Source organism: Dipodomys merriami, unplaced genomic scaffold (assembly GCF_024711535.1).
Source record: "Dipodomys merriami isolate MVZ:Mamm:240054 unplaced genomic scaffold, mDipMer1.0.p SCAF_11, whole genome shotgun sequence".
In the NCBI taxonomy this organism is placed as follows: Eukaryota; Metazoa; Chordata; class Mammalia; order Rodentia; family Heteromyidae; genus Dipodomys; species Dipodomys merriami.
The window spans coordinates 15,084,869-15,107,777 of NW_027202382.1; the positions used below are offsets into that span (position 1 = coordinate 15,084,869).

At 49.2% G+C, this 22,909-nt stretch overlaps 3 protein-coding genes across 4 annotated transcripts; 1 reads left to right on the forward strand and 2 right to left on the reverse strand.

The window, feature by feature from the left end:
* The first annotated feature begins 170 nt into the window (after positions 1–170).
* Positions 171–16,240, forward strand: LOC138818576 (atrial natriuretic peptide receptor 2-like). Of its 2 annotated transcripts, XM_070009509.1 has the most exons (22): positions 172–1,515; positions 2,273–2,478; positions 7,521–7,634; positions 7,978–8,113; positions 8,323–8,417; positions 8,645–8,777; positions 8,989–9,073; positions 9,886–10,006; positions 10,170–10,244; positions 10,454–10,531; positions 10,741–10,845; positions 10,976–11,047; positions 12,086–12,245; positions 12,406–12,561; positions 12,639–12,807; positions 12,945–13,091; positions 13,575–13,698; positions 13,850–13,918; positions 15,241–15,415; positions 15,486–15,584; positions 15,817–15,908; positions 16,041–16,240. In XM_070009509.1, the coding sequence occupies exons 1-22, from the start codon at positions 849–851 to the stop codon at positions 16,104–16,106; spliced, it is 3,144 nt and encodes a 1,047-aa protein (XP_069865610.1). In that variant the 5' UTR covers positions 172–848; the 3' UTR covers positions 16,107–16,240. The 2 variants fall into 2 exon arrangements, with proteins under 2 accessions (XP_069865620.1, XP_069865610.1); XM_070009519.1 differs by lacking the exon at positions 10,170–10,244 and having other exon boundaries at positions 171–1,515.
* On the reverse strand, positions 14,264–19,625 carry Spag8 (sperm associated antigen 8). Its single transcript, XM_070009547.1, has 7 exons — positions 19,134–19,625; positions 17,772–19,044; positions 17,481–17,655; positions 17,250–17,295; positions 17,057–17,171; positions 16,872–16,934; positions 14,264–16,767 (listed from the first exon to the last, which is right to left on the reverse strand). Exons 1-7 carry the CDS (start codon positions 19,163–19,165, stop codon positions 16,573–16,575), a joined length of 1,899 nt encoding a protein of 632 aa, XP_069865648.1. The 5' UTR covers positions 19,166–19,625; the 3' UTR covers positions 14,264–16,572.
* Positions 19,626–19,985: 360 nt separating this feature from the next.
* Positions 19,986–22,571, reverse strand: LOC138818619 (adenosine 5'-monophosphoramidase HINT2). The gene is made up of 5 exons (XM_070009599.1): positions 22,431–22,571; positions 20,658–20,798; positions 20,455–20,559; positions 20,282–20,354; positions 19,986–20,167 (listed from the first exon to the last, which is right to left on the reverse strand). Exons 1-5 carry the CDS (start codon positions 22,509–22,511, stop codon positions 20,076–20,078), a joined length of 492 nt encoding a protein of 163 aa, XP_069865700.1. The 5' UTR covers positions 22,512–22,571; the 3' UTR covers positions 19,986–20,075.
* Between the last annotated feature and the right edge of the window lie 338 nt (positions 22,572–22,909).

Consider the following 22,909-nt stretch of genomic DNA (forward strand, 5'->3'; position numbering starts at 1 on the left):
GGGAGGGGCAGCGGGGGAGGGCGGGGCGGGGGGCGGGCGGCCTGCCCGGGAAGTCACACTCGGCAGCCACCACCGGGCGCAGCGAGCGGAGACGCGCCGGGGGCCAAGGCGACCTGACCCGGACGAGCGAGCGGCGCGCGCGCGCAGGGGGCCCAGGCGGGGGGCGGGAGGCGGCGGCAGCGGGGCGGCCCGGGCCGCCGGGGCCCTGGAGGAGAGCGGAGCGGAGAGAAGCGAGGCCGGAGGGGGGGGGGGGACACGGGCGGGGCCGCCGCAGCTCCGGATGGGACCGGCGCCTGGGCCCGTTAGTCCAAGCCGGAGCTTCGGGGGAAGCCTTCACCGGGAGAGTGACCCCTGCCTTCCCCTCCCCTCCGGGCCCAGGCCTCGCTTCGCTCCCCGCTTGCCGCGGTCCCGGTCCTTCCGCCGCCTCAGCCCCCGGGTCCTGTTTGTCGCCGCTCCCTGCCCTCCTGGAGCCTGCAGCTGTGGGGTGCCCCCGGCCCTCCCCCTCCACCCACGGCCCGCCCCAGGCTCAAGCCCCCTCCTTCTCAGCTCTGGATCGTCAGGCCACTTCACCCAGCACTGTCCCCATCCCGGCTGGTCGCGGGGGCCCCCGGGTCCCTCCCTGCTCCTGCCGCCCTATCCTTAGCCTTGCCCCAGGCTGGTTGCCCACGCCTTGCCCACCCCACGCTTCCTCCCATCCTCTCCTGGCGTCGTCCCCGGCACTGTGTCTCTCCTAGCCGGTCGCCTTGGCGTGCCCTCCTCTTCTCTTGCTGGCCCTCTTCCCCAGGCTCCAGGCTGGGTGGTGCTTGTGCCTGCCCGGTAGGCCAGAGCGGCCCCAGGCTCTGGGGGCCATGGCACTGCCATCCCTGCTGCTGCTGCTGGCAGCCCTGGCAGGTGGGGTGCGTCCCCCGGGGGCGCGGAACTTGACACTAGCTGTGGTGCTGCCAGAACACAATCTGAGCTATGCCTGGGCCTGGCCACGGGTGGGTCCCGCCGTGGCGCTAGCCGTGGAGGCACTGGGCCGGGCATTGCCCGTGGACCTGCGGTTTGTCAGCTCTGAACTAGATGGCGCCTGCTCTGAGTACCTGGCTCCCCTGCGCGCTGTGGACCTCAAGCTCTACCATGACCCCGACCTGCTGTTGGGCCCTGGTTGTGTGTACCCTGCTGCCTCGGTGGCCCGCTTTGCTTCCCACTGGCGCCTTCCCCTGCTGACTGCCGGTGCGGTGGCCTCTGGTTTTGCGGCAAAGAATGAGCATTATCGTACCCTGGTGCGCACTGGCCCCTCCGCTCCCAAGCTGGGTGAGTTTGTAGTGACCTTACACGGGCACTTCAACTGGACTGCCCGTGCTGCCTTGCTCTATCTGGATGCACGCACCGATGACCGGCCGCACTACTTCACCATCGAGGGAGTCTTTGAGGCCCTGCAGGGCAGCAACCTCAGTGTGCAGCACCAAGTGTATGCCCGGGAGCCAGGGGGGCCCGAGCAGGCCACCCACTTCATCCGGGCCAACGGGCGCAGTGAGTGTGGCCCAGGCCGTGTTAGGGTCAAGGGAGGTGGGCTGGCCATGTCCCTGGAGCTCAGCAGGGGGGTGGGAGGGGGAGCTACACAGCCATCAGCTTGGTCAAGCTGTGTAGGGTGGTGGGGATGGAGAAGGAAATGTGGACCCAACACCTGTGAGAGGACTCAGGTGTTTGGAGCCTGGCTGGTGGGTGTTATGGGCAGAGGTAGTCAAGGAGATTGGCAGTGTAAGGGGTGAGGCTCAGGAGAATGTGGCACTGCGAAGATGTTGAGTTTGGGAAAGAAATGTGAGTGTCCTAGAGTCTCTGTGTGCCTCCATCCTAGCCTGGGGGACCAAGACCCCTTTGTAGCATAAAGAGAATTGGTTCAGAGCGCAACAGATTTGGTTGGGAAAGGCAAGCTAAAGCTCCTATGGAGAATTATCAGGAGTCAGTGCCTATGAGCCTAGAGAAAAGCAAGGCAGAATGGGGGGGGGGGTGTGAGGAGGAGCAGTCAAGGCTCTGGGGAGAGGGAGGGCCTGAATCATCACTGTCTTCCTCCAGGGCCTGCAGTCAGGCTCTGACTTCTGCCAGATGGTCCATATGGCCTCAGGGCACTCATGATGGGAGCTTCTAGGGAAAAGTGCATCTGCTGGGTGGTCAATAGGTAGGGCCACTCTTTTGCTAATGAGGGGACATGCAGATGGTTCAAAAAGGGGGCTGGTGGGGTCCTGGATGCCTTTCTCAGGGTGCTCCCCTGTCATGTGCCTGCTCCCAGTTGTGTATATCTGCGGGCCCCTGGAGATGCTGCATGAGATCCTGCTCCAGGCCCAGAGGGAGAACCTGACCAATGGAGACTATGTCTTCTTTTACCTGGATGTCTTTGGGGAGAGTCTCCGTGCAGGGCCTACCCGCTCTACAGGCCGGCCATGGCAGGACAATCGCACCCAGGAACAGGCCCAGGCCCTCAGAGAGGCCTTTCAGGTATCATTTGAAAGGAGTGAGGAAAGGAACAATTCCTTCACCAGACCTCCAAGGAAATCCCATTTATTTGTGAGAGTTGTGAACTACAGGATCTTTCCAAGTCTGGTATCATTCTTCCTTCCTTCCCAAGCTTTGTGACTCTTTGTGCATCTGCTGCCAAGACTGACTTTGGCCTCCTCCAAATCCTAGAACATTGGCTTTCCTAAGTAGGCTAGACTGCAGGGAAAAGTTTAGGGGATAAACTCTGAGCCTTATCCTCAGCAAGGCTGTCACCCTTTCTAGAGAGATGAGGCTTCACTCTTGGTACTGTTAGGTAAAGTTTGAGAAAGGTGATGGTATGTCTGGAACAGGTACTGAGTGGTTTAGAGGATGAAGAATTGGTGTGGGGTGAGTTGAGAGGATGCTTTTGTGAAGGAAGTGAGCCTATTTTGACTATAATGGTAGGTGTCAGATTCATAATTAGCATGGGTGATCCAGGAAGCCTGTGTAAAGAGAAAATAGGGGTAGGCATATTTGAGAGATTAAGAAGATACTGGCCTGGTAAGAAGGAATGGTTCACTGGAAGCACACATAGGAAATAAAATGGCAAGGGTAGACTAAGCAGAGCTCTAAACCTTAAGGCACCAGGACTTGAATTTGGAGTCCTTGGTATATGTGGTGTGTGGTGTGGGGGTGGGGTGGGGAGGGAGGGTGTGTGGATGTGGGTGTGTGGTGTGTGATAGTAAATAGAATGATGGAAATCAAGTTAGATTAGAAAAAAAGGAGGATTCAAGGCAGTGAGACCAGTTGATTGATCAGAAAGGAGTGAGTGATACATTTTACACATTGGAGAATGATAACAAGAATGGAAAGAAGTAGATCTGATTGAGGAATTTGTGGAGAGGGTTGGTGTTACTGAAAATTTCCCTCCTCTGCCTCTTTCTCTCTTTCCTAGTATTAGAGTTTGAACTCAGGATCTTGTGCTTATTAGTCAAGGCACTGTTCCATGTGAGCCATGACCCCCTTCCCCTCAGCCCCTGGGCTTTAACCTTTGATGAGTTGCTTTCTGCAGAATAAAATATAGATTCTTTAGCATGGTGTTTAAGAGCTGCTTCTTCTTCTTCTTCTTCTTCTTTTTTTTTTTTTTGGTTGGTCATGGGGCTTGAACTCTGGGCCAGGGCACTGTCCCTCAGCTCTTCAGCTCCAGGCTAGCACTCTACCGCTTGAGCCACAGCGCCACATCTGGCTTTTTCTGCTTATGTGGTGCCGAGGAATGGAACCCAGGGCCTCATGCATGCAAGGCAAGCACCCTACCACTGAGCCACCTTCCCAGCTTAAGAGCTTCTATATTCTGTTCTCAATCCTCTTGTGGTCTCAGCTCCCTGTGCACTTATGCACAGAACTCAGGTGCCCTAGCACTTGGTGCCCTTTACTCCTTTGTCTGCAGTACCCATTTTTTCCCTCATCCCAAATCTGTGCCTCGCAAAATCATACCTTTGACTTTTTCTCTGGCTCTCTCATCAATTTTTCTCTGATTTCTGTGTTTCCTATTTATTTATCCACATCTTTCACTTTTTTCCAAAAAGGAGTGGAGGTGGCTTTATGGGATGACCTTAAGGTCCTTTTCATTTTGAGTTTCTTTCATTCTAAGTAGATGAGTACAAGGGCCAGACCTGGGTGGCCATTCTTCTCCAGTTAGTAAGGTTTTATGTGGCTCTGATTATATATTTGGTTGTGCCCAATGAGTGTGCCCGACTGTGAATGACATATCTGTCTGCCTGCCTGAGTATGGGTCTGTGAGTGTCACACTGGAACACTGGCAGGGCAGGACAGGTTATAGTTTCATCCTAAAATAACTTCTTACCTTTTGTGTCTGGATACTGCTTTCATATTCTTCAGGACTCAGGCTGTTACTTTTCCTTCTAGGAAATAATCCCGGAATCCCAGGGTGGGCTGAGTTTCCTACTCTTATACTTAGCTCTGTCTACTGTAGAACATAATATCATTTCATGTTTGATTTATTTGAAGACTGACTGACCCATTCCATTAGTGTATTTACTGAGCACCTATTATGTCCCTGTCATGGTGCTAGGTACTAGTAATGTAGTAGAGAATACAATAGATGTGGTCCTTGCCTTTTTGGAGTTCATATTTAGTAGGAGAGATTGACAGTGAGTAAGTAAGCAAATTAATACAAGTGTAGAAACATATTGTGGGGAAAATGCCAGAAAGAAAAAGTAAAGGAACAGTCATAAGAAAGCCTTAGCTTGTATGCTTAAGGAAGGTCCATGATCTCCTGAACAGGAGAATTCTATAGTCCTCAGGGCAGCATTCTCTTTGTAGAAGAGAAACTTCTGTTTTGCACAGTTTTTGCTTGTTAAGGGTCTCCAGCACTTAGAGCAGGGAGAAGAGGGAGTGTGAGTTGATTAATCAGTTAGAGCTATGAATTCTTCATTCTCTTGTCACCTCATTCAGACAGGAAAATAGAGGTTTTGCTACAGGCAGTCAAGAATATGCCAAAGGTGGGGAAGAGGAGCCAAGGCATAGGGTGGGGTAAGGTGAGGGTGAGGGTACTGAGGTGTTTTCTGGCAAAGCGGCTCTCATTCTTTACCAGTGCTTGACACGGGGGCAGAGGATGGAGCAGGGAAGGTGAGTGGTCACCTCCAGTCAATTAAAAGAGCAGAAAGCCCCTTCCTTCAGAGGAGACACCAACCTATGGGGGCGGGGGGAGGGGGGAGAGCGGGGTCCCAGACCTTGTTAGCCTGGAAAAAATAGTGAAGTGGAGAAGGCCTTGGCATAGGCATAGATGTCCAGAGCCTTTCTGGAAGAGTGTCAACTGAAGGCAAAGGTACCAGCATGGGCTATACGCCAGCTATAGGCCAGGGGTGGGAGGCTGGGGAGACAGGGCTGTAAAATTAAGTCTATTGCTATGATTTTTCTCTTCCATTTAGCTATATTTGCTTGAGGGCAGGGATCAGGTTTCACCTTTATATACTGTGTGCCTAGCATGTGGTGGGGGTTCAAAACATTTGTTGCATTAAAATGTGTATGTGGGAGAAAAGGTGAGAACAGGAATACATTTAGAGAGATATAGTGCTGACAACTGTAATCTTAGCACGTGGAAGCGGGAGGCTGTGGCAAGAAGATTGTGAGTTTGAGGCCAGCCTGAACTATCTAAAAAAATATCCAGGCTCTAGTGATTCATACCATAATCCTAGCTTCTCAGGAGTCTGTGATATGAGGGCTGTGGTTCAAAGCCAGCTTGGGAAGGCTCTAAGATTAAGTCTATTACTAAGAATTTTTTTCTCAACCTGGGAGCAGGCCTAGCATGTGCCTAAGATTGTGTGTTAAAGTTTGAGTACTTCTAGCCCAGTAATAAGTGCTCACAAGTCATGAGTCTCTATTGAAATATAAATTGATCTTTGCTCTTTTGCTGACATTTTACATTATTTGTTAACAGTTTATTATCTCTCTGTTTTTACTCTTAGACTGGTGTTACTAAATAAATCCTTCCTGCCCTAAGTCTAGCCTCTAGCACCTCCTGCTTTTTTTTTTTTTTTTTTTTTTTTTGCCTGAGAGTGAAAGGATATTAGATGTATATAATCAGGCATCTAAATGCTCTATAAAAATAATTAAGCCAGGCATAGTGGCTCATGCTTATAATCTCAGCATTCAATAAGGCTAAAACACAGGAATGTGTGTGTGTGTGTGTGTGTGTGTATGTATGTATGCATGTGTGTGTGTGTGCGTGCGTGCGTGCGTGTGTGTGTGTGTGTGTGTGTGTGTGTGTGTGTGTGTGTGTGTGTGTGTGTGTGTGCCAGTCCTGAGGCTTGAATTCAGACCTGGGTGCTATCTTTTAACTTTTTCACTAAAGGCTGATGCTATATCATGTGTCACAGCTCCAGTTCTGGGTTTTTGGTGGTTGATTGGAGATAAGGGTTTCATGGGCTTTCTTTGTCTGGCTGGCTTTGAACAATGATTTTCAGATCTCAGCCTCCTGTGTGGCTAAGGAGCACAAGCCACAGGCACCTAGCAAGAATCTCAAGCCACAGGCACTTAGCAAGAATCTCATGTTTGAAGCTAGCTTGGGCTACATAGTGAGCCTCTGTCACAAAGAAACAAACAAATTACATCTTGAAGAAGACTCTGATCTAATATAATGAATACGTATTAGAAGTTAATTTCATTATTTCCTATCTTTAATTAATTGATCACACATAACATATGTAGTATCTCTGTGGTTCACATATACTGTCTATAACAAGAATGAACAAACCTGGTAGAAATAACTAGACTTTTTGTTTTAGTGTCTCAGTACACCAAGTCATATTTCCCAGTACATAGTCATAACTGAACAGAGGCTGGTTTTATGGACAGTGTGATCTGGACTGAGTGGTCCAGCCGCTAATGAAGGAGCCAGGCAGGCACATTGGTGAGGGACAGAGGCAGGTTGACTTGTCCCAGTGAAATGTATGCATGGCTGCAACATGTATGATTTGCTTATCTAAGCAGTGTGTGAGGATCTGTGACATCTCTACTTAGGAAGTTGGATAGTGGAGATTATGGCAGGTGTTCCAGACAGGCTTTCCCCAGGTATTTCCCTCAGTTGTCATAGGTCCTGAAATCTCTTAATTCCAATGTGAACACTAATGAACACTTTGGAGAGGAGATGTTGATTCATGTTGTCTTGATAGTGACAGGTACCCAGAAAGGATGAGAAGGAGGAACTTTTAGGAGCTGGAGGTGGCCTGGGGGTGGGGGAAGTGGTTAGTGGTGGTCAGGAGGTGAGGAAGCTGATGAGCTTTGGATGTGGAGTTGGCACCATCTGTTACTTCCCAGTCTCACCTTCCAGAACAAGCCCTATCTGCCTTTCCTGAAAGAGTACCAATACCCCTTTAGTCCATCTCTCCCCTCCCATTCCCTACATAGCTTTAATACACCTCTAATCTTCCAATTCCACCATGTATAATTTTACATCATACACATACGAGCAAGTTTACCTGTCCTGACTCTTCTGTTCATCTTGAGTTCTCTCCCTTCTTCCCCATGTGCTGCTGGTACAGACTGTATTGGTGATCACATACAGAGAACCCCCAAATCCTGAGTATCAAGAATTCCAGAATCGGCTGCTGGTAAGAGCCAGAGAAGATTTTGGTGTGGAGCTGGCCCCATCCCTGGTGAGTAGATATGTTTTTTCTCTCCCTCTCTCTCTCTCCCCCCCTTTCTTCCCCCTATCTTCTCTCTCTCCTGTCAGTCCAGACTGTGAAGAAGGTCTCCCTTCCATAACTTAGCAACAAGTCTTAGCTATGGAACAAGCCTGTTGGGGCTTTTCACTTCCAATCAGGGTATTTCTTTCTGCACTATGGCCCAGTTAGGTAGGGATGGTACTTTTAGGGGTAAGAGGAGGGAAGGAAGTAAATGAGAAGGGACAATAAGTAGAAGACTACAAGGATGGGAAGAGGGGCAGGGGAAGGGATCTCGCAGGACAGTAGAAAGCATTGCACAAATTGCCATCCCCAGATGAACCTCATTGCTGGCTGCTTCTACGATGGGATCCTGCTCTACGCTGAAGTCCTGAATGAGACACTACAGGAAGGAGGCACCCGGGAAGATGGGCTTCGCATTGTGGAGAAGATGCAGGGACGGAGATACCATGGTATTGAAGAGTGGCAGGTGGAGGCTGAGGGCTGAAAATGGGCTCATGAGTGAGAAAGAAAAGAAACATGCCAAAGGCAGCAGGGAGGGGCATTAGGAGTTGTAGGGTAGAGGTGGACATACTTTGGGAATGGGGCTGGGACAGACTCTGAGACAGCTGGGGACATAAGAAAGGTCTTTAAATGAGTGGGACATTCTTCTCTATCCTAGGTGTAACTGGATTGGTTGTTATGGACAAGAATAATGACCGGGAGACTGATTTTGTCCTATGGGCCATGGGAGACTTGGAGTCTGGAGACTTTCAGGTGATGGGGGAGGGGTCAGGGAAAAGAGTTGACCCTGTATAATCCAGCTTTGAAGGGCTCAATGGGACACAGTCACAGGCTCTAGCGGCAGGGACTTGTTTCCTCTGCTGGAGTTGCATCCTGGCCAGGAGGCAGCTTAGGAAGATGAGCAACAAGAAGCTGCCTGGGGTTTGGGGAGGAGGCTGGAGTGGGCAGGCCCGTGGGCCCAGTGTTCTGCTTCCTCACAGCCCGCAGCCCACTACTCAGGAGCTGAGAAGCAGATTTGGTGGACAGGACGGCCTATTCCCTGGGTGAAGGGGGCCCCGCCCTTGGACAATCCCCCCTGTGCCTTTGATTTGGACGACCCATCCTGTGATAAAAGTGGGTGTGTGCAGGCACTGGGAGCAATCCCTCCTCCCTTCTCCTCCACCCTCACTGACTCCCCATTCTCAGCTGTGTTTTTAGCTCTGTCTACAGCCCTCCCTCCTTCCTCTTTCCCTCAAGAAAGCTGACTACTCCCTGCACTTCCTCCTCCCCCTCCCCACTTTTCTACCCTCTACAGTCTTTCTCAGGGTCCCTCTCTCCCCTCCAGCTCCACTTTCCACTCTGGCAATTGTGGCTCTGGGCACAGGAATCACCTTCATCATGTTTGGTGTTTCCAGCTTCCTAATTTTCCGGTGAGTTCTGGGCTTTTCACTGACCTACTATGTATTCCCCCATTTCCAAGGGGTCACCAGGAGGCTCCTGTAATCCAAGGTAGAGGCAGCAGAATTACCAATCTGGAAGTTGTCTCTTCCTCTATAGCCCCTTTCTTTTGTCTTTCAGCCTAGGTGTTTGTTCTACTTTGATTCTAGCCTAGACATACAAAGTACTGACTTTTTTTTTTTTGAGACAGGGTCTCCTTATATAGCATCAGCTAAACTCAAATTTGAGATCCTCTTGTGTGCTGAGATTACATAAGTGAGTCATTTTGCTAAGCTTAAACAGTACTTTGGATATGGTTAAGGCTGAAGGAGAATTTTTGATGGATATTCACATTTTCAGAAAGAACTACAGGCTGGAGAATGAATGTACCTCTGTAGTAGAATGCTTGCTTAGCACAGGCATGCCCCTGAGTTTGATCCTAGCACTGGAAACAAAAATAAGATAATTAAAGAAAAACAAACATCGTAACAACAACAGAAAAATAGTTACAGCCAGGCTTGTGCCTGTAACCCCAGAACTCAGGAGGCTGAGGCAAGCGGATGTAAAATTCAAGACTATCCTGAGCTACATAGCAAGATCTTGTTTTGAAACAAAGAAAAAAAAGATCCTTTAACATCCATGTTTGTGAGTGTTCATAAGCATGTGCCAGGCATGTACTATATGTGTCCTCATCTTCCAGTCCTCTTTGCTGGGTGCTGTAGATTCAGGAGCTGCAGGCAAGCCTCCTGCTTAGGGGGTGGCAGGATTGGGATTGCCAGTCAACTAAGGTGTGCAGTCCTTACAGAAAACTGATGCTGGAGAAGGAGCTGGCTAGCATGCTGTGGCGTATTCGCTGGGAAGAACTGCAGTTTGGCAACTCAGAACGTTATCATAAAGGTGCAGGCAGCCGCCTCACGCTGTCCCTGGTGAGCCCTTGTCTCAGCTGTTTCTTTCACCTCCCTCTGAGTTCCCGTCCTTTCTTACCCTGGACCTTTCCCAGCACACTGGCCTGTAATGATAGCCCCTGCACTACCACCATCATCTAATGTTCCTTTCATCCTTCCGCCTCCATGTTGCCCTTGGCCCCAGCGGGGATCCAGTTACGGCTCGCTCATGACAGCCCATGGGAAATACCAGATCTTTGCCAACACCGGTCACTTCAAGGTGAACAGTCATCTGCTTGTTCTGGTCCCCACCATTTCATCCTATCTCATCCCCATCTGCTACATCTGCCCCTGAACCTCTGCCCCTTCTCGTCCTCTCCCAATGCCTAGCTGAGCTCCTGGATGCTCCCACAATTCTCCAGTGTTTCCTAGCCTCCAGAAACTCCTTTTGATACTCATTTTACTCTTCCTTTCACCCCACCCCTTCAGGGAAATGTTGTTGCCATCAAACACGTAAACAAGAAGCGCATTGAGCTGACGCGGCAGGTTCTGTTTGAACTCAAGCACGTATGTAACGGATTATGGATGTAAGATGGGGGTGGATGGTAGGTAGAGGCAAGGGAGAGATATGGGATAGTAACATGGGCTGAGAGGGCCAGGGTTTATTTTCAATTGATTTTACAGTGGGTATATAACTAAGAGAAAAGGTCCTCTCTTGTAGGTATAGGTTTCTGAATCTATTTTTTTTCTAGCTCTGTCCATTGTTTTTCTGCTAGATGAGAGACGTTCAGTTCAATCACCTTACTCGCTTCATTGGAGCCTGCATAGACCCTCCCAATATTTGCATTGTCACGGAGTATTGTCCTCGTGGAAGTTTACAAGTGAGACATAGGTGGAGATTATGGTGGGGCTGGAGTGGGGGATTCCCTGTCCCCCAAAGTTACATTGACTCTGCCAAATGATATAGCTAGTGGGACTGGGACAGACACATGATCTCTTCCATGTCACCAGGATATTCTAGAAAATGACAGCATCAACTTGGACTGGATGTTTCGTTATTCACTCATTAATGATCTTGTTAAGGTGAGTCTTAAAAGTTCATTCACTTTTCACTTTACTTTTTTGTTTTGAGACAGGGTCTTGCTATGTAGCCCAAGCTGGTCTGGAAATCACTATGTAGTTCAGGCTGGCCTTGAACTTGTAATACTTTTTCTTCATCCTTATGAGTGCTACGATTATAGGTGTATGTCACCATGTTCACATAGTTTATTCACTTTAAAATGCCTCCTATTGTTCAGTGTCTATAGTTTATCTCCTTTTAGTTCTCTGAACACCCTAATTTCTCTGTCTCCCCTTATTCCTGTGGTTGGGTAATAATGGGTATATTTGAGGAGAAAGGCTTACCTGCCACAAAGGAGTCCTGCATCTGGAGAAAATTTGTCTTCCTGAACTAGATCTCTCTACAGCATCTCTTTTATCTCCAAAAAGTCACTTTAAAAATCTCTTAGCAGGGAAAAGATGAGTGACATCTCCAAACACTTATCTCCCATTTTTCCTCTCATCATTTTATTCTTTGACCAATATTTTGCATGTCTGGTATGATCTTTTGTCCAGAAACTAAAATTTAAAAAACTGTTTAAACTAAGAGAAACCAAGGAAAATTGTACTAAATCTTTATTTTTTTCAAGGTACAATGTTTCAGCTATTAAATGACCTTGAGGTCCACCCATAAATTGGGAGACATAAAGCTGAATCTTGCATGGATTGGTGTTGGTTGCATGATTGGATGGGTGTTTAGAAGAAAGTCTAAGAGTCAGTGAATAAGCCTAGTGGTTCACCCCCACACCGTATCTGAAGCTGGCGGTGGCTATTTTCATAATCCACAAACAAAAATTTGCCATCAAAAAAGAAAAATATTAAGTAAAGTCAATGCTGTGCTCAACTAGTGGTGTGATGATTAATAAAAACAAAACAAAAAAGCATGACTCTTGCGAGAACAATGACTAATGGAAAAGTGGTTTTGGAAAATATCCTTACAATGAATCCACTAATTTGAGTCCATCTCCTGGTGAGTAGGTGGTATAATCCAGATATGACGGATTGCTAATCTGTATCCTACAGGGCATGGCCTTTCTTCACAACAGCATTATTTCATCTCATGGAAGCCTCAAGTCCTCCAACTGTGTGGTGGATAGTCGTTTTGTGCTCAAAATCACAGACTATGGCCTGGCCAGTTTCCGATCAACTGCTGAACCTGATGACAGCCATGCCCTCTATGCCAGTGAGGCTTGCCCCCACAACCTGCTTTTTATAGTATTCCTCTAGCCTTGATCATTTCCCTCAGGGAGGGTAGGAGAGGGAGGTAATATGGAGCTGAATCTGTATGAGCTTTGGGGGTACTCTGTTTTGGGGATTTGGCCAGCTCTGTTCTCTCTTTTCAGAGAAGCTGTGGACTGCTCCAGAACTGCTCAGTGGGAACCCCTTGCCAACTACAGGCATGCAGAAAGCTGATGTCTATAGTTTTGGAATCATCCTACAAGAGATAGCACTTCGCAGTGGTCCTTTCTACTTAGAGGGTTTGGACCTCAGCCCCAAAGGTAAGAGTCAATCTACTACCTACAGCCTCTTTTCCTGGGGGACCCTCTTCTTCATCCAAACCTTTTTATATCTTCAGAGATTGTTCAGAAGGTCCGAAATGGCCAGCGGCCTTATTTCCGGCCAAGTATTGACCGCACCCAGTTGAATGAAGAGCTCGTTTTGCTGATGGAGAGATGTTGGGCCCAGGACCCAGCTGAGCGGCCAGACTTTGGACAGATCAAGGGCTTCATCCGCCGCTTTAATAAGTGAGAGGCTACTGAGGGGAAAGGGCTACCTAGGGCAACACTGTTCTTAGTGGACAAGGTGGGGCAGGAGGGTGGATAAGAAATCCTGGGAGTATTCAGAATCTTGAAACAGGTGTCATATCCTGGCCTTTCTGCAGGGAGGGTGGCACCAGCATACTGGACAACCTCTTGCTGCGCATGGAACAGTATGCCAATAACCTGGAAAAGCTGGTGGAAGAACGCACACAGGCCTATCTAGAGGAAAAACGCAAGGCTGAGGCACTGCTCTACCAAATTCTGCCCCAGTGAGACCTTCCTTCCACTTTCTGCATTTTCCTTCAGGGTCTAGCTCTGTTGGGTTCTGTCTCATCAGCCTCCTGAGAACTCATCTCCAAACATGGGACCCTGCTTTATTACTTCTTGCCACAGTGAGCCTTCCTGGCTATAGGCTAAATTCTTTCTCTCCCCAAATGAGCTGTGCTCCCCTTCTTTTTGGCTTTTCATCCTTCCTCCTTAGGACACCACTCTACCTCATTATTGCTTCAGCAAGTGTATGTAAGACAATTCCAACTTGAGACACTTAGCTCCCACCCCTAGATCCCTTTGCAGTCTACCACCACTTGTGCACCTTGCCTCAAGCTAAGTAATGTTTCTCAGTCCATTTCTTTTTTCTTCACCAGACCCAACTTTCCCATTACAGCTTCTGTTCTACTCTAGCTATATCTATTTTTCTCTCCCTCCCACCCTCTTTCTTAGAGTTGTGTTCACTCTGCCCTCTTGCTTCCTAGTTCAGTGGCAGAACAGTTAAAACGGGGAGAGACTGTACAAGCAGAGGCCTTTGACAGTGTCACCATCTACTTCAGTGACATCGTTGGCTTCACAGCACTGTCAGCTGAGAGCACTCCCATGCAGGTGAGACACGGGGTGGGCCTGGGACCTGGGCATCGATCTAAGGAAAGGCTAGTTTGTTCTAGAGTTCCTGTATCTTTCTGAGCCATTGATTGAGAATTCTTAGAAGGTTGGGCATAAATTTCAGGACCTCTGCTTTCCTATCCTCTGTTAGGTGGTGACACTTCTTAATGACCTGTATACCTGCTTTGATGCCATAATTGACAACTTTGATGTCTACAAGGTGAGAGCCTTCCTCCTGAGACCCCTTTAAGACCAAGTCTCTTGGATATCTATGTACTTTACTCACTTCATGGTCAATTTTCCCAAGGGCCTCTGGCTGGGGTGTATTTTGTGGTTAGATGAAGCTTCAACTGGGTGCTTGTACCCATGTCTAATTACTTATGAGTACCTAATCAGACCATCACAAATAGCCCCCATCTCCTTGAGGGTATAAACACGGCTTATCCATTTTAATTCATTCTCCTCTAGACACGGAAGAACCACAAAGAATGTAGATACAGATTGATTTAGTGGGTGTGTGGGGCAATATATGAAAAACATAAATCTCTTCGTTGATGTCATTGAGTTGGCAGAGGGCTAGCTTTATTGTTCTTGAGAATAAAGGTGTGCTGAATTTGAATACTGTTTTTGTAGCTAATTGTGTGGTCATGGGTAACAGGGTTGCCCTGAGCCTCAGTTCTTCTCTTTAATATGGAAAATATCTAACATGGTATGTAGCACATGGCAGACACTAAACAAATTTCTGCAAGGCATTGCATCTGTAATCCTAGCACTCAAGAGGCTCAGGCTGGAGGATTGCAAATTCAAGGCTAGTCTGGGCTGTTTTCTAAGCCATTTGAATATATTTTTATCCTGTTTTTTTGGGTCTGGTCGTGGGGCCTGAACTCTGGGCCTGGGCGCTGTCCCTCAGCTCTTCAGCTCAAGGCTAGCGCTCTACCACTTGAGCCACAGCGCCACTTCCGGCTTTTTTCTTTTCGCTTATGTGGTGCTGAGGAATCGAACCCAGGGCCTCAGGCATGCAAGACAAGTGCTCTACCACTGAGCCACCTTCCCAGCCCCATATTTTTATTCTTTACTCCCCAATACATGGTGTGTCTATCCAAAGAAATTTTGCCATGTATTTCATAAAATCAAGGACCTTTCTCTTACATTGTTTTGGTATAGTTAAAAATATCAGGTGCTTGATTTCTCACTTCTAACAGTTGGAGCTGTCTGGCTCATTTCATTGGGTTTGCTTTACCTACTCACCAGCCTCTGTGCCCCTTGGTTTGGCCTGTTTTCTTACTTTTCATTTCCTGACAGCAGAACCTATTTGTCCATGTCCTGTGAACAGGTAGGATATCCCCACATTCAGTAAGTGTTTACTGAATACAGGAATTGGGCAGATGTTTAAAGATTCCCTTGACGTCTCCTTATTTCAAATTCCTAGAACATGACTATCAGTATAATTGCTGGTGGAGTCTAGCTTGTTTCTCTGTATTCTTTCTTATTCCTATGGATACAGCTAGAGATGACCTTTGAACACTCCTCCCTTTAAATCAGGTGGAGACAATTGGGGATGCCTACATGGTGGTTTCTGGCCTCCCAGGGCGAAATGGTCAACGTCATGCACCAGAAATTGCTCGGATGGCCCTAGCATTGCTAGATGCAGTCTCTTCTTTCCGTATCCGCCACCGACCCCATGACCAGCTGAGGCTTCGTATAGGTGTTCACACAGGTAAGGCTGACTCTCACTTAGCTGTAGGCTCCACCTTTCCTGGGCTCTCCCAACCTATTTCCTTTCATAGGACCAGTCTGTGCAGGTGTTGTTGGTCTGAAGATGCCCCGTTATTGTCTTTTTGGAGACACTGTAAACACTGCTTCTCGAATGGAGTCTAATGGTCAAGGTGAGATATTAGCCTTCAACCTCCCACCTGGGCTTGGATCTATCTTGCTTCAGAGTTCTTCCAAGTCTCAATCTGGGAGATTACAGTTCCTACGTGTCCCATCCTTGGGCATATTTTTGTCCTGTGAATGTGTATCAGGATGGGGAGCCTCTTGAGAGGTGGGTGGTTGAGGAAAGTACTCTTGAGTAATGTCACTTCTTGACTCTGCTTCCTGTCTCCCATGTCACCCCAGCTCTGAAGATCCACGTCTCCTCTACCACCAAAGATGCTCTGGATGAGTTAGGATGCTTCCAGCTAGAGCTTCGGGGGGATGTGGAGATGAAGGTAATGGCAGGCCTTGGGGAGGAGGTCATGGAAAAGGAGGATGAAAGTGATTATGGGGATCACTGGGTAAGAGAGGGAGATGATGGGCTGGATAGAGAAGAACCTGAACTGTGTCCACTCCCTTAATTCCAGGGAAAAGGAAAGATGCGAACTTATTGGCTCCTAGGAGAGCAGAAAGGACCTCCTGGACTCCTGTAAATCCCACTTCTTCCCACTTCTTGCTGCTGGTACTTGGGTGGGCAGTGGCCATCATCTCTTCATATATCAGAAACAGACTTTGTCACATGGGATGGAAAACGTGCACAAAAATTCCACCTTATATGGAGATTGTATCTCTCTGTAGCTCAGCCTTGTACATATACCAGCCCCTCTCTGGCTTGGTCCCCTTCCTCTCTATCTTCTGTAAATATCTGTATGTAGACCAGAATATTTTGGCCAAGTATAAAACAACACAACAACAACAACACATGGTATCATCGTGTGGGGTGGAGATAACTGAGGAAAGAATACTGGGTACAGATCTAGTAACTCACAGAATCAACCAATTAGCATATTCAGGATGAGAGAGGACCCTTTATGTAAAATCCCTTCACCAAGTATAGAGTCAGCAAACTCTTTAGTACAAACAGATTCCAAATTCTATATTAATTTCCTTCTTCAACCTTTAGGGAGGAGTTGTTTTCCCACTTTGACACTCCAACTCGCTTCCCTGACAGGCAAGGGAAGACACTGTTCCCAACTTCTGGGGATAACTTTCAGGTTCACATGGCAAAGGATCTCCCAGACACAACGGCAATGGTGTTGAGAAGCTGCAGTTCTTCGAGAATGGTGTGTCCACTGTCCTGATGTTACTGACACCCTGGAGGAGTGTCGGGATAAGGAAAGATCCCACCCTCCACCAAGCTGGAACAGCCTCTTCCCTGTACCTTCTCACCCCCCCAACATCTCGTCACCCTCACATACTGGAATCTTTGCTGCCATCTGTAACCAGAAGGTTTCAGGCTGCTCCTTGCGGTAGTCATGAGCCTGCGAAGAAGAGATAGTGAATAACTCCTGGCCCTCAGCTCTTTCTCTCAACTTCTGGGTCTGCTGTTTCTCTAATGACTGTCAGAGCAGAGCTGTGAAAGTGGGGTGGGATAGGTTCTCACCTTTGTTGGGGCAGGAGGCCTTGCTGGGACAAGCTTCACTCCATAGTCATGGCGTGTTACTGACTCGACCTCAAAGAGCTTCCTCTTGGGTTCCTGTTCTGCCTCAAGCTTGTTACTGTGCAGCCCTAGAGATGTCAAGACCATCTCCACGGTTTTCCTCCTTCCCCTCCCATTCCCTTTCCCAGTTTCTCACCAGATTTGGTGGTACAAGTACATCTCCAGCATGGCTGCACGATTCCCTGTGGGAGGGCAGAGTGGAAGTCTGATTAAGCAGCAGGCCCAGAAGAAACAAAGTTGGGAAAAGGAAGTCGTATCTTGGGGTTTTGCTCTTATAGCTATCAAACAATCCACAAACCCATGAAAAATTCCTTTCTCTTTTTTTCTATGGCTAATGGATTCATTCTGACCCTCTGAAGTGTCACACCTTGAAGTGGCTGGCATGGTTTTCCTGGGGGCTGGTATGAGTCCCTCTGGGTGGTGCTGGAGGACATGGGTGATTGTAGATGCATGGTCAGAAGTCCCTGGTGTCCATGTCGGAAGAAGAAGCTCTCAGAGCCATCCTGGGAGCATGGGACTTGATCCAGGTGATCAGTGGCTCTCTGTGGACCCCAAGCCAAGTGACTCTTAATTTACTTCTGGTACTCATCACAATTAGCTCCTCTAGGAAATTTAAGAGTTACCCTTCAAGAAAGGAAGCAGGCCACAATGGTAATACCTCTTCTTCCCAGTTGTAAAGAAGACACCTGCCCCTTGGCAGTGTTTTATGGAGAAGCGTAGACTTCCCTTTCACATGCCTGGGATCCTGTGGCCCTCTCACTCCGGGTTCTGAAACTTGCAAAGATTCCCAGGGTGGTTGTTTCTCAGGTCGCTCATAGTATTGTTGGACCCAGGTGGTGCACATAGGAGGAATATCCACCCCCAGGTGGATGAGCTTTTCAGAAGGGCAGGATCCGGGCTCAGGGGCAGGGCCGGGTTCTGCATTTGCTCCAGGGGTAAGACCTGGACCAGAGCCAGATTCGGGAGCAGAGCCAGAGCTAGGGCCAGGAGCAGAGCCAGAGCTAGGGCCAGGAGCAGAGCCAGAGCTAGGGCCAGGAGCAGAGCCAGAGCTAGGGCCAGGAGCAGAGTCAGAGCTGGGGCCAGGAGCAGAGCCAGAGCTAGGGCCAGGAGCAGAGCCAGAGCTGGGGCCAGGAGCAGAACCAGAGCTGGGGCCAGGAGCAGAGCCAGCGCTGGGGCCAGGAGCAGAGTCAGAGGTAGGCCAAGGAGCAGATCCAGAGCTAGGGCCAGGAGCAGAGCCAGAGCTAGGGCCAGGAGCAGAGCCAGAGCTAGGGCCAGGAGCAGAGCCAAAGCTAGGGCCAGGAGCAGAGCCAGAGCTAGGGCCAGGAGCAGAGCCAGAGCTAGGGCCAGGAGCAGAGCCAGAGCTAGGGCCAGGAGCAGAGCCATAGATAGGGCCAGGAGCAGAGCCAGAGCTAGGGCCAGGAGCAGAGCCAGAGCTAGGGCCAGGAGCAGAGCCAGAGCTAGGGCCAGGAGCAGAGCCAGAGCTAGAGCCAAGAGCAGGGCCATAGATAGGGCCAGAGACAGGAACAGTGCCATAACAAGGAGTAGCTTCAGGGACACAGGGTCCAGGACCAGAGCTTGACGTAGTTACAAGGCCAAGGCTGGAGCTAACGTCAGTTGTAGTACAGGGATCCTGAGCAATGCAGGCAATATAAGTGGGTGGAAAGCCAAGATTCCCATGTCCCATCTGGTAGGGTGCATTGTAGGCCGACTCAGGACTGTCAGAGGAGGGCTCTGCGGACTCAGCCGGGGGCTGTGCACATAACACAGGTGCTCTGGCGGTAGACGAGGCTGTAGACGAGGTTGTAAAATGTGCAGCCGCAGCGGCAGTTGCTGCCGTTTTGACTGCCAGGACAGACCCAGGACTGACATCTGAAGAAACCGGTTCTGAAGTAGTCCCCAGCCCATCGGAGCTGGGGTGTACCTCTAAAGATCTGAAAGAAAACGAAGGAATCAAGGCTGTCAAAACACAGCAAAGGAAGTACGCTGCCCTTCCCTGTCCCCTGAAACCTGGGGTTCTCACGGAGACAGTGTAGAAGACTCCTTCGCCTCCATAGTCAAACTTCAACTACCGGGTTGCCATAGAGACGGCAAACAACGCCAGGAGAGTGCGCGGAACTAGAGCTGGGCGGAAGTTGCAATGGGATTCTCCGCCGGGCGGAAGCCTTAAGCTAGGTTCGCGCTGGGGAGCCCCGCTTTCTGTTCCGACTCTGTTCTGCCTCGGGTGGAGTCTTACGGTTCCGGGGCCTGAGAACTAGCCCTCCATCCCCAAACAAGAGTCTGTGACCAAGGTGACTTTTTTTTTTTTTTTAATGGGCGTCAGACTGGCATCAAAGGCCTTCTTTGTATATGTTTGTGGAGGGGCAACGGTAGCTTTTCCTTAGTTTAGTTCATTCTCAAAGCTGGTATGTCTTTAAAAAAAAAGTTGGGAGTCTTTAAAAAAATACTTGAAACAGAACAAAAGTGAGATATACAGGGCAGCATATAGGTGCGTGTGTGTTATGTGATTACTTCTCTGATAACTAAAGGCCCTTATGCTGACACTCTCTTCTCAAGCCCCTTTGGAACCTGACTTGGCCTCTAAATGTAGATAAGATTGAGAAAGCAGTACACATGGGTTTGTCTGTTCCTATACATTCAGGCCCATTTCTATTACTACTCTTCTAGCACTCTATCACTTGAGCCACACCTCCAGTTACTATTCTAGAAGTTTGATCCAGGTCAGGCAACTAGACATGAGGCAGATCTACAAGTAAGTATTCCTTTGACCCCTGAGCTCCAATGTCTTACTCTGATCACGATCAAAGTTAATCGCTGAATTCATTTTCTTCCCCTTTGTGGAATAAATCTATATATTTAAGACAAATGTGCAAAATTGAGATACACTGGATTTATTATCATCATTACAGGGTTCCCTTTTCCCTTCCCCATCCAAACATCTGGGGTCCTTTGTCAGTTGGCAGGTTTAACCTGGAGGCCACTGGAGCTGTCGGCCCCCAAGTACGTGAATGTGTAGGTGATATACAGACTGTGCACCCAGCTTTCCATCATTGATCACTGAAATAGAATTAGAGGTTAAGAAGTCAGGATCATGGGCAAGGTTAAGGAAGGAAGAGAATACTGAGTAGTAGGAAGTCATAGGTGAAGAACAAAGGGTCAAGAGTCACTCACCAAGTCGGTATCCATCTTGCAGGCCCTCAATCTGTGCTATCTTTTTGGCCACAAGGAGTAGATGCCCTAGAAGCTATATGCAGAGGGGAGAGACATAGATGGCTCCATTGACAGGGAGCAAAACTTCTAGCTTAGTCTAGGGATCCTCCCAGACAATCCCTGACCCTGTTCACCTGCTGGTCTTCTTCTTCAGCCTGACTAATCCGAGGAATAGGCTTCTTAGGAATCACCAGGAAATGCACAGGAGCCTGAGGGGCCACATCACGGAATACGAGACACTGGGAGCAGGGACAGGCCAAAGACCATCTGGTTACTTCATCAAGCCAGATGTTATCTATAAAACTCCTAAGGGTAATGGGCCCTATGGGGATCCCACCTGTGGATCCTCATATAGAATGTCAGCTGGGAGGCTTCGGTCCAGAATCCGGGAGAAGATGGTTGGTGCTGCTCCTCCAGGAGCTGCCTTCTGGGCCTTGGCCACTTCATTCCCATTAGTCAAACTTGCAGCACCCTGGACCTAAAGGTGAGTCAGACACACCTAGTGAAGGGAGTCGGCAATACTTTTCTCATGTCCTCATGTGGGACTGGCAATTGCTGTGCTCTAATAATTATTAACTTCAGTGCGGCACTGGTGGCTCACACCTGAAATCCTACCTACTCAGAAGGCTGGATCTGAGGATCACGGTTCAAAGCCAGCCCAGGCAGGAAAGTCTGTGAGACTCTTACCTCCCCAATAAACCACTCAGACAACCAGAAGTGGCACTGTGGCTCAAGTGGTAGAGCACTAGCCTTGAGATGAAGAGGTCAGGGACAGGGCCCAGGTTTAGAGTTCAAGCCCCATGACCAAAAAAAAAAAAAAAAAAATTAACGTCATCCTTCTACAAACCTATTACTGAGTGCAGGGGTTCATGCCTGGACTTCTAGCTACATGGGACATTCTGGGTTTGAGGCCTGGCTGGGCAAAAAAGCTCCAGACCCTACCTAAGAAGTGACCAAAAACCAGAAAAGAGCTGGGAGTGTGACTCAAATAGTAGAGTGTTTGCACAAGGCACTGAACTCAAAGCTTAGAACTACCACAAAAGGAGTGAGGGGAGGAGAAACTATTAGTTTTCACCCTAGGGAATAGTTCCTTAACTTTAGAGCCATCTCCAATAAGGAGTAGGCCAGATGGTGCTGTGCCTGGTTAGGTAATAGACAATAAATATTTCTATGCAGGATACAATAATGCAATTGATTCCTGCTAATGTGCCTATAAAATCTTGTAGTGTTGGAGGGAGATGCATTATGGGAGAAGTCTCAGTTCCTATGCCACTGCTTAATTACCAAAGATAAATCCTTTCTGTTGTCTTCAAATATAAAAGAGTGGTTTGCATCATCTTAGGAGTAATGGAAGTTCTTTTGGTTAAATCTCACCTATTTCCATTATCTGTTTTCTGATCTTCAAGACTGGCTATCCGTTTTATTTAAGACATTTGCCCCTCCTCTGAATGTCTTGTCTGGCCTCTTACTGATATTTAATTCCAATAACTCGAATCAGTGTTATGTAAGAGTTCAACTAAGCGAACTTAACATCCCTAGGTCGAGGTAGGGATGTCCAGGTTCACAACTGCTCAGAGAAGGTTGAGATCAAGGCATCAGACATTAGGTGAGTGAGGACAGGATGAATTAAAGTCCTCTGAATCTCGGAGTCGCTTCTGGAAAGTGCAAATAAAAGATTAATGTTCACTGGAAGGCCAGGGGGTAGGGGGGTGGGGGTGGGGTGGTCCCGGCAGGAGGCGGGGAGGCTGAAGATTGGATGGAGAAGAGCACGCCTACTTCCCACAGAGGGCACTGAGGAAGCTGCCCGGAACGGGCACCGGGCCAGCAAACCTTCAGGCAGACCCAAGCAGCAGTCCTTGCTCTGATCCAGGGTCAAGCTCGGCGCCTGGGCCGTGTGCAAGGCGGGAGTCATCGCTAGTTTTTTTTTCTCCCACCACCACCAATCCGGTATCACCGCACAGCCCCAGAGCTGGGACCTCGGAAGAAGGGGCGGCTCTGCGAAGCTGCTGGGCGGCACGCGCCTTCGCCAGCCACGGCGAGCGCGGCCCTGGGCCTCCGAGTGCAATCAGAGCCTCGGGACCCTTTCCTCACTCCCGTGGCCTCATCTCACCTGCGTCCCCCGGGGCCCCGCAGCCGTCACGGCTCTGCGCGCCGCGCGCAAACCTGCAGCCAACAACACGGCTGCAGCCATCTTCACGGAGGTGCGGGCACAGCTCTCCAAGGCAGCGCCGAGACCTCTGTCACCCCGCCCCCCGGAGGGAACGCGGTGGCCACTGGTTCGGCCGCGGCAGGGGGCGGGGCCTGACAGCCAGTCCCGGGGGCCGCAGGGATGCCATTCACTCACTGCTCTCACCGCCCCCTAGGAGGCGGGCGTATTACTCTCATTGGCTGTCCCGGCCCACGCAGGACTAACGTCCCTTTTCATTTGCTCTGGGATACGGGCAGCCTGCGGTTCTCTTTCCTCCAGATCCCCTTCCTATCCACGCCGTGATATTAAACCAAGAGATGAGCCTTTTCTCTTAATTGGCTAGGATCCACCCAGTGGGTGGGGCTCCCAGGTTCTAGGCTGAGCCTCCTTTCCTGGGTTCC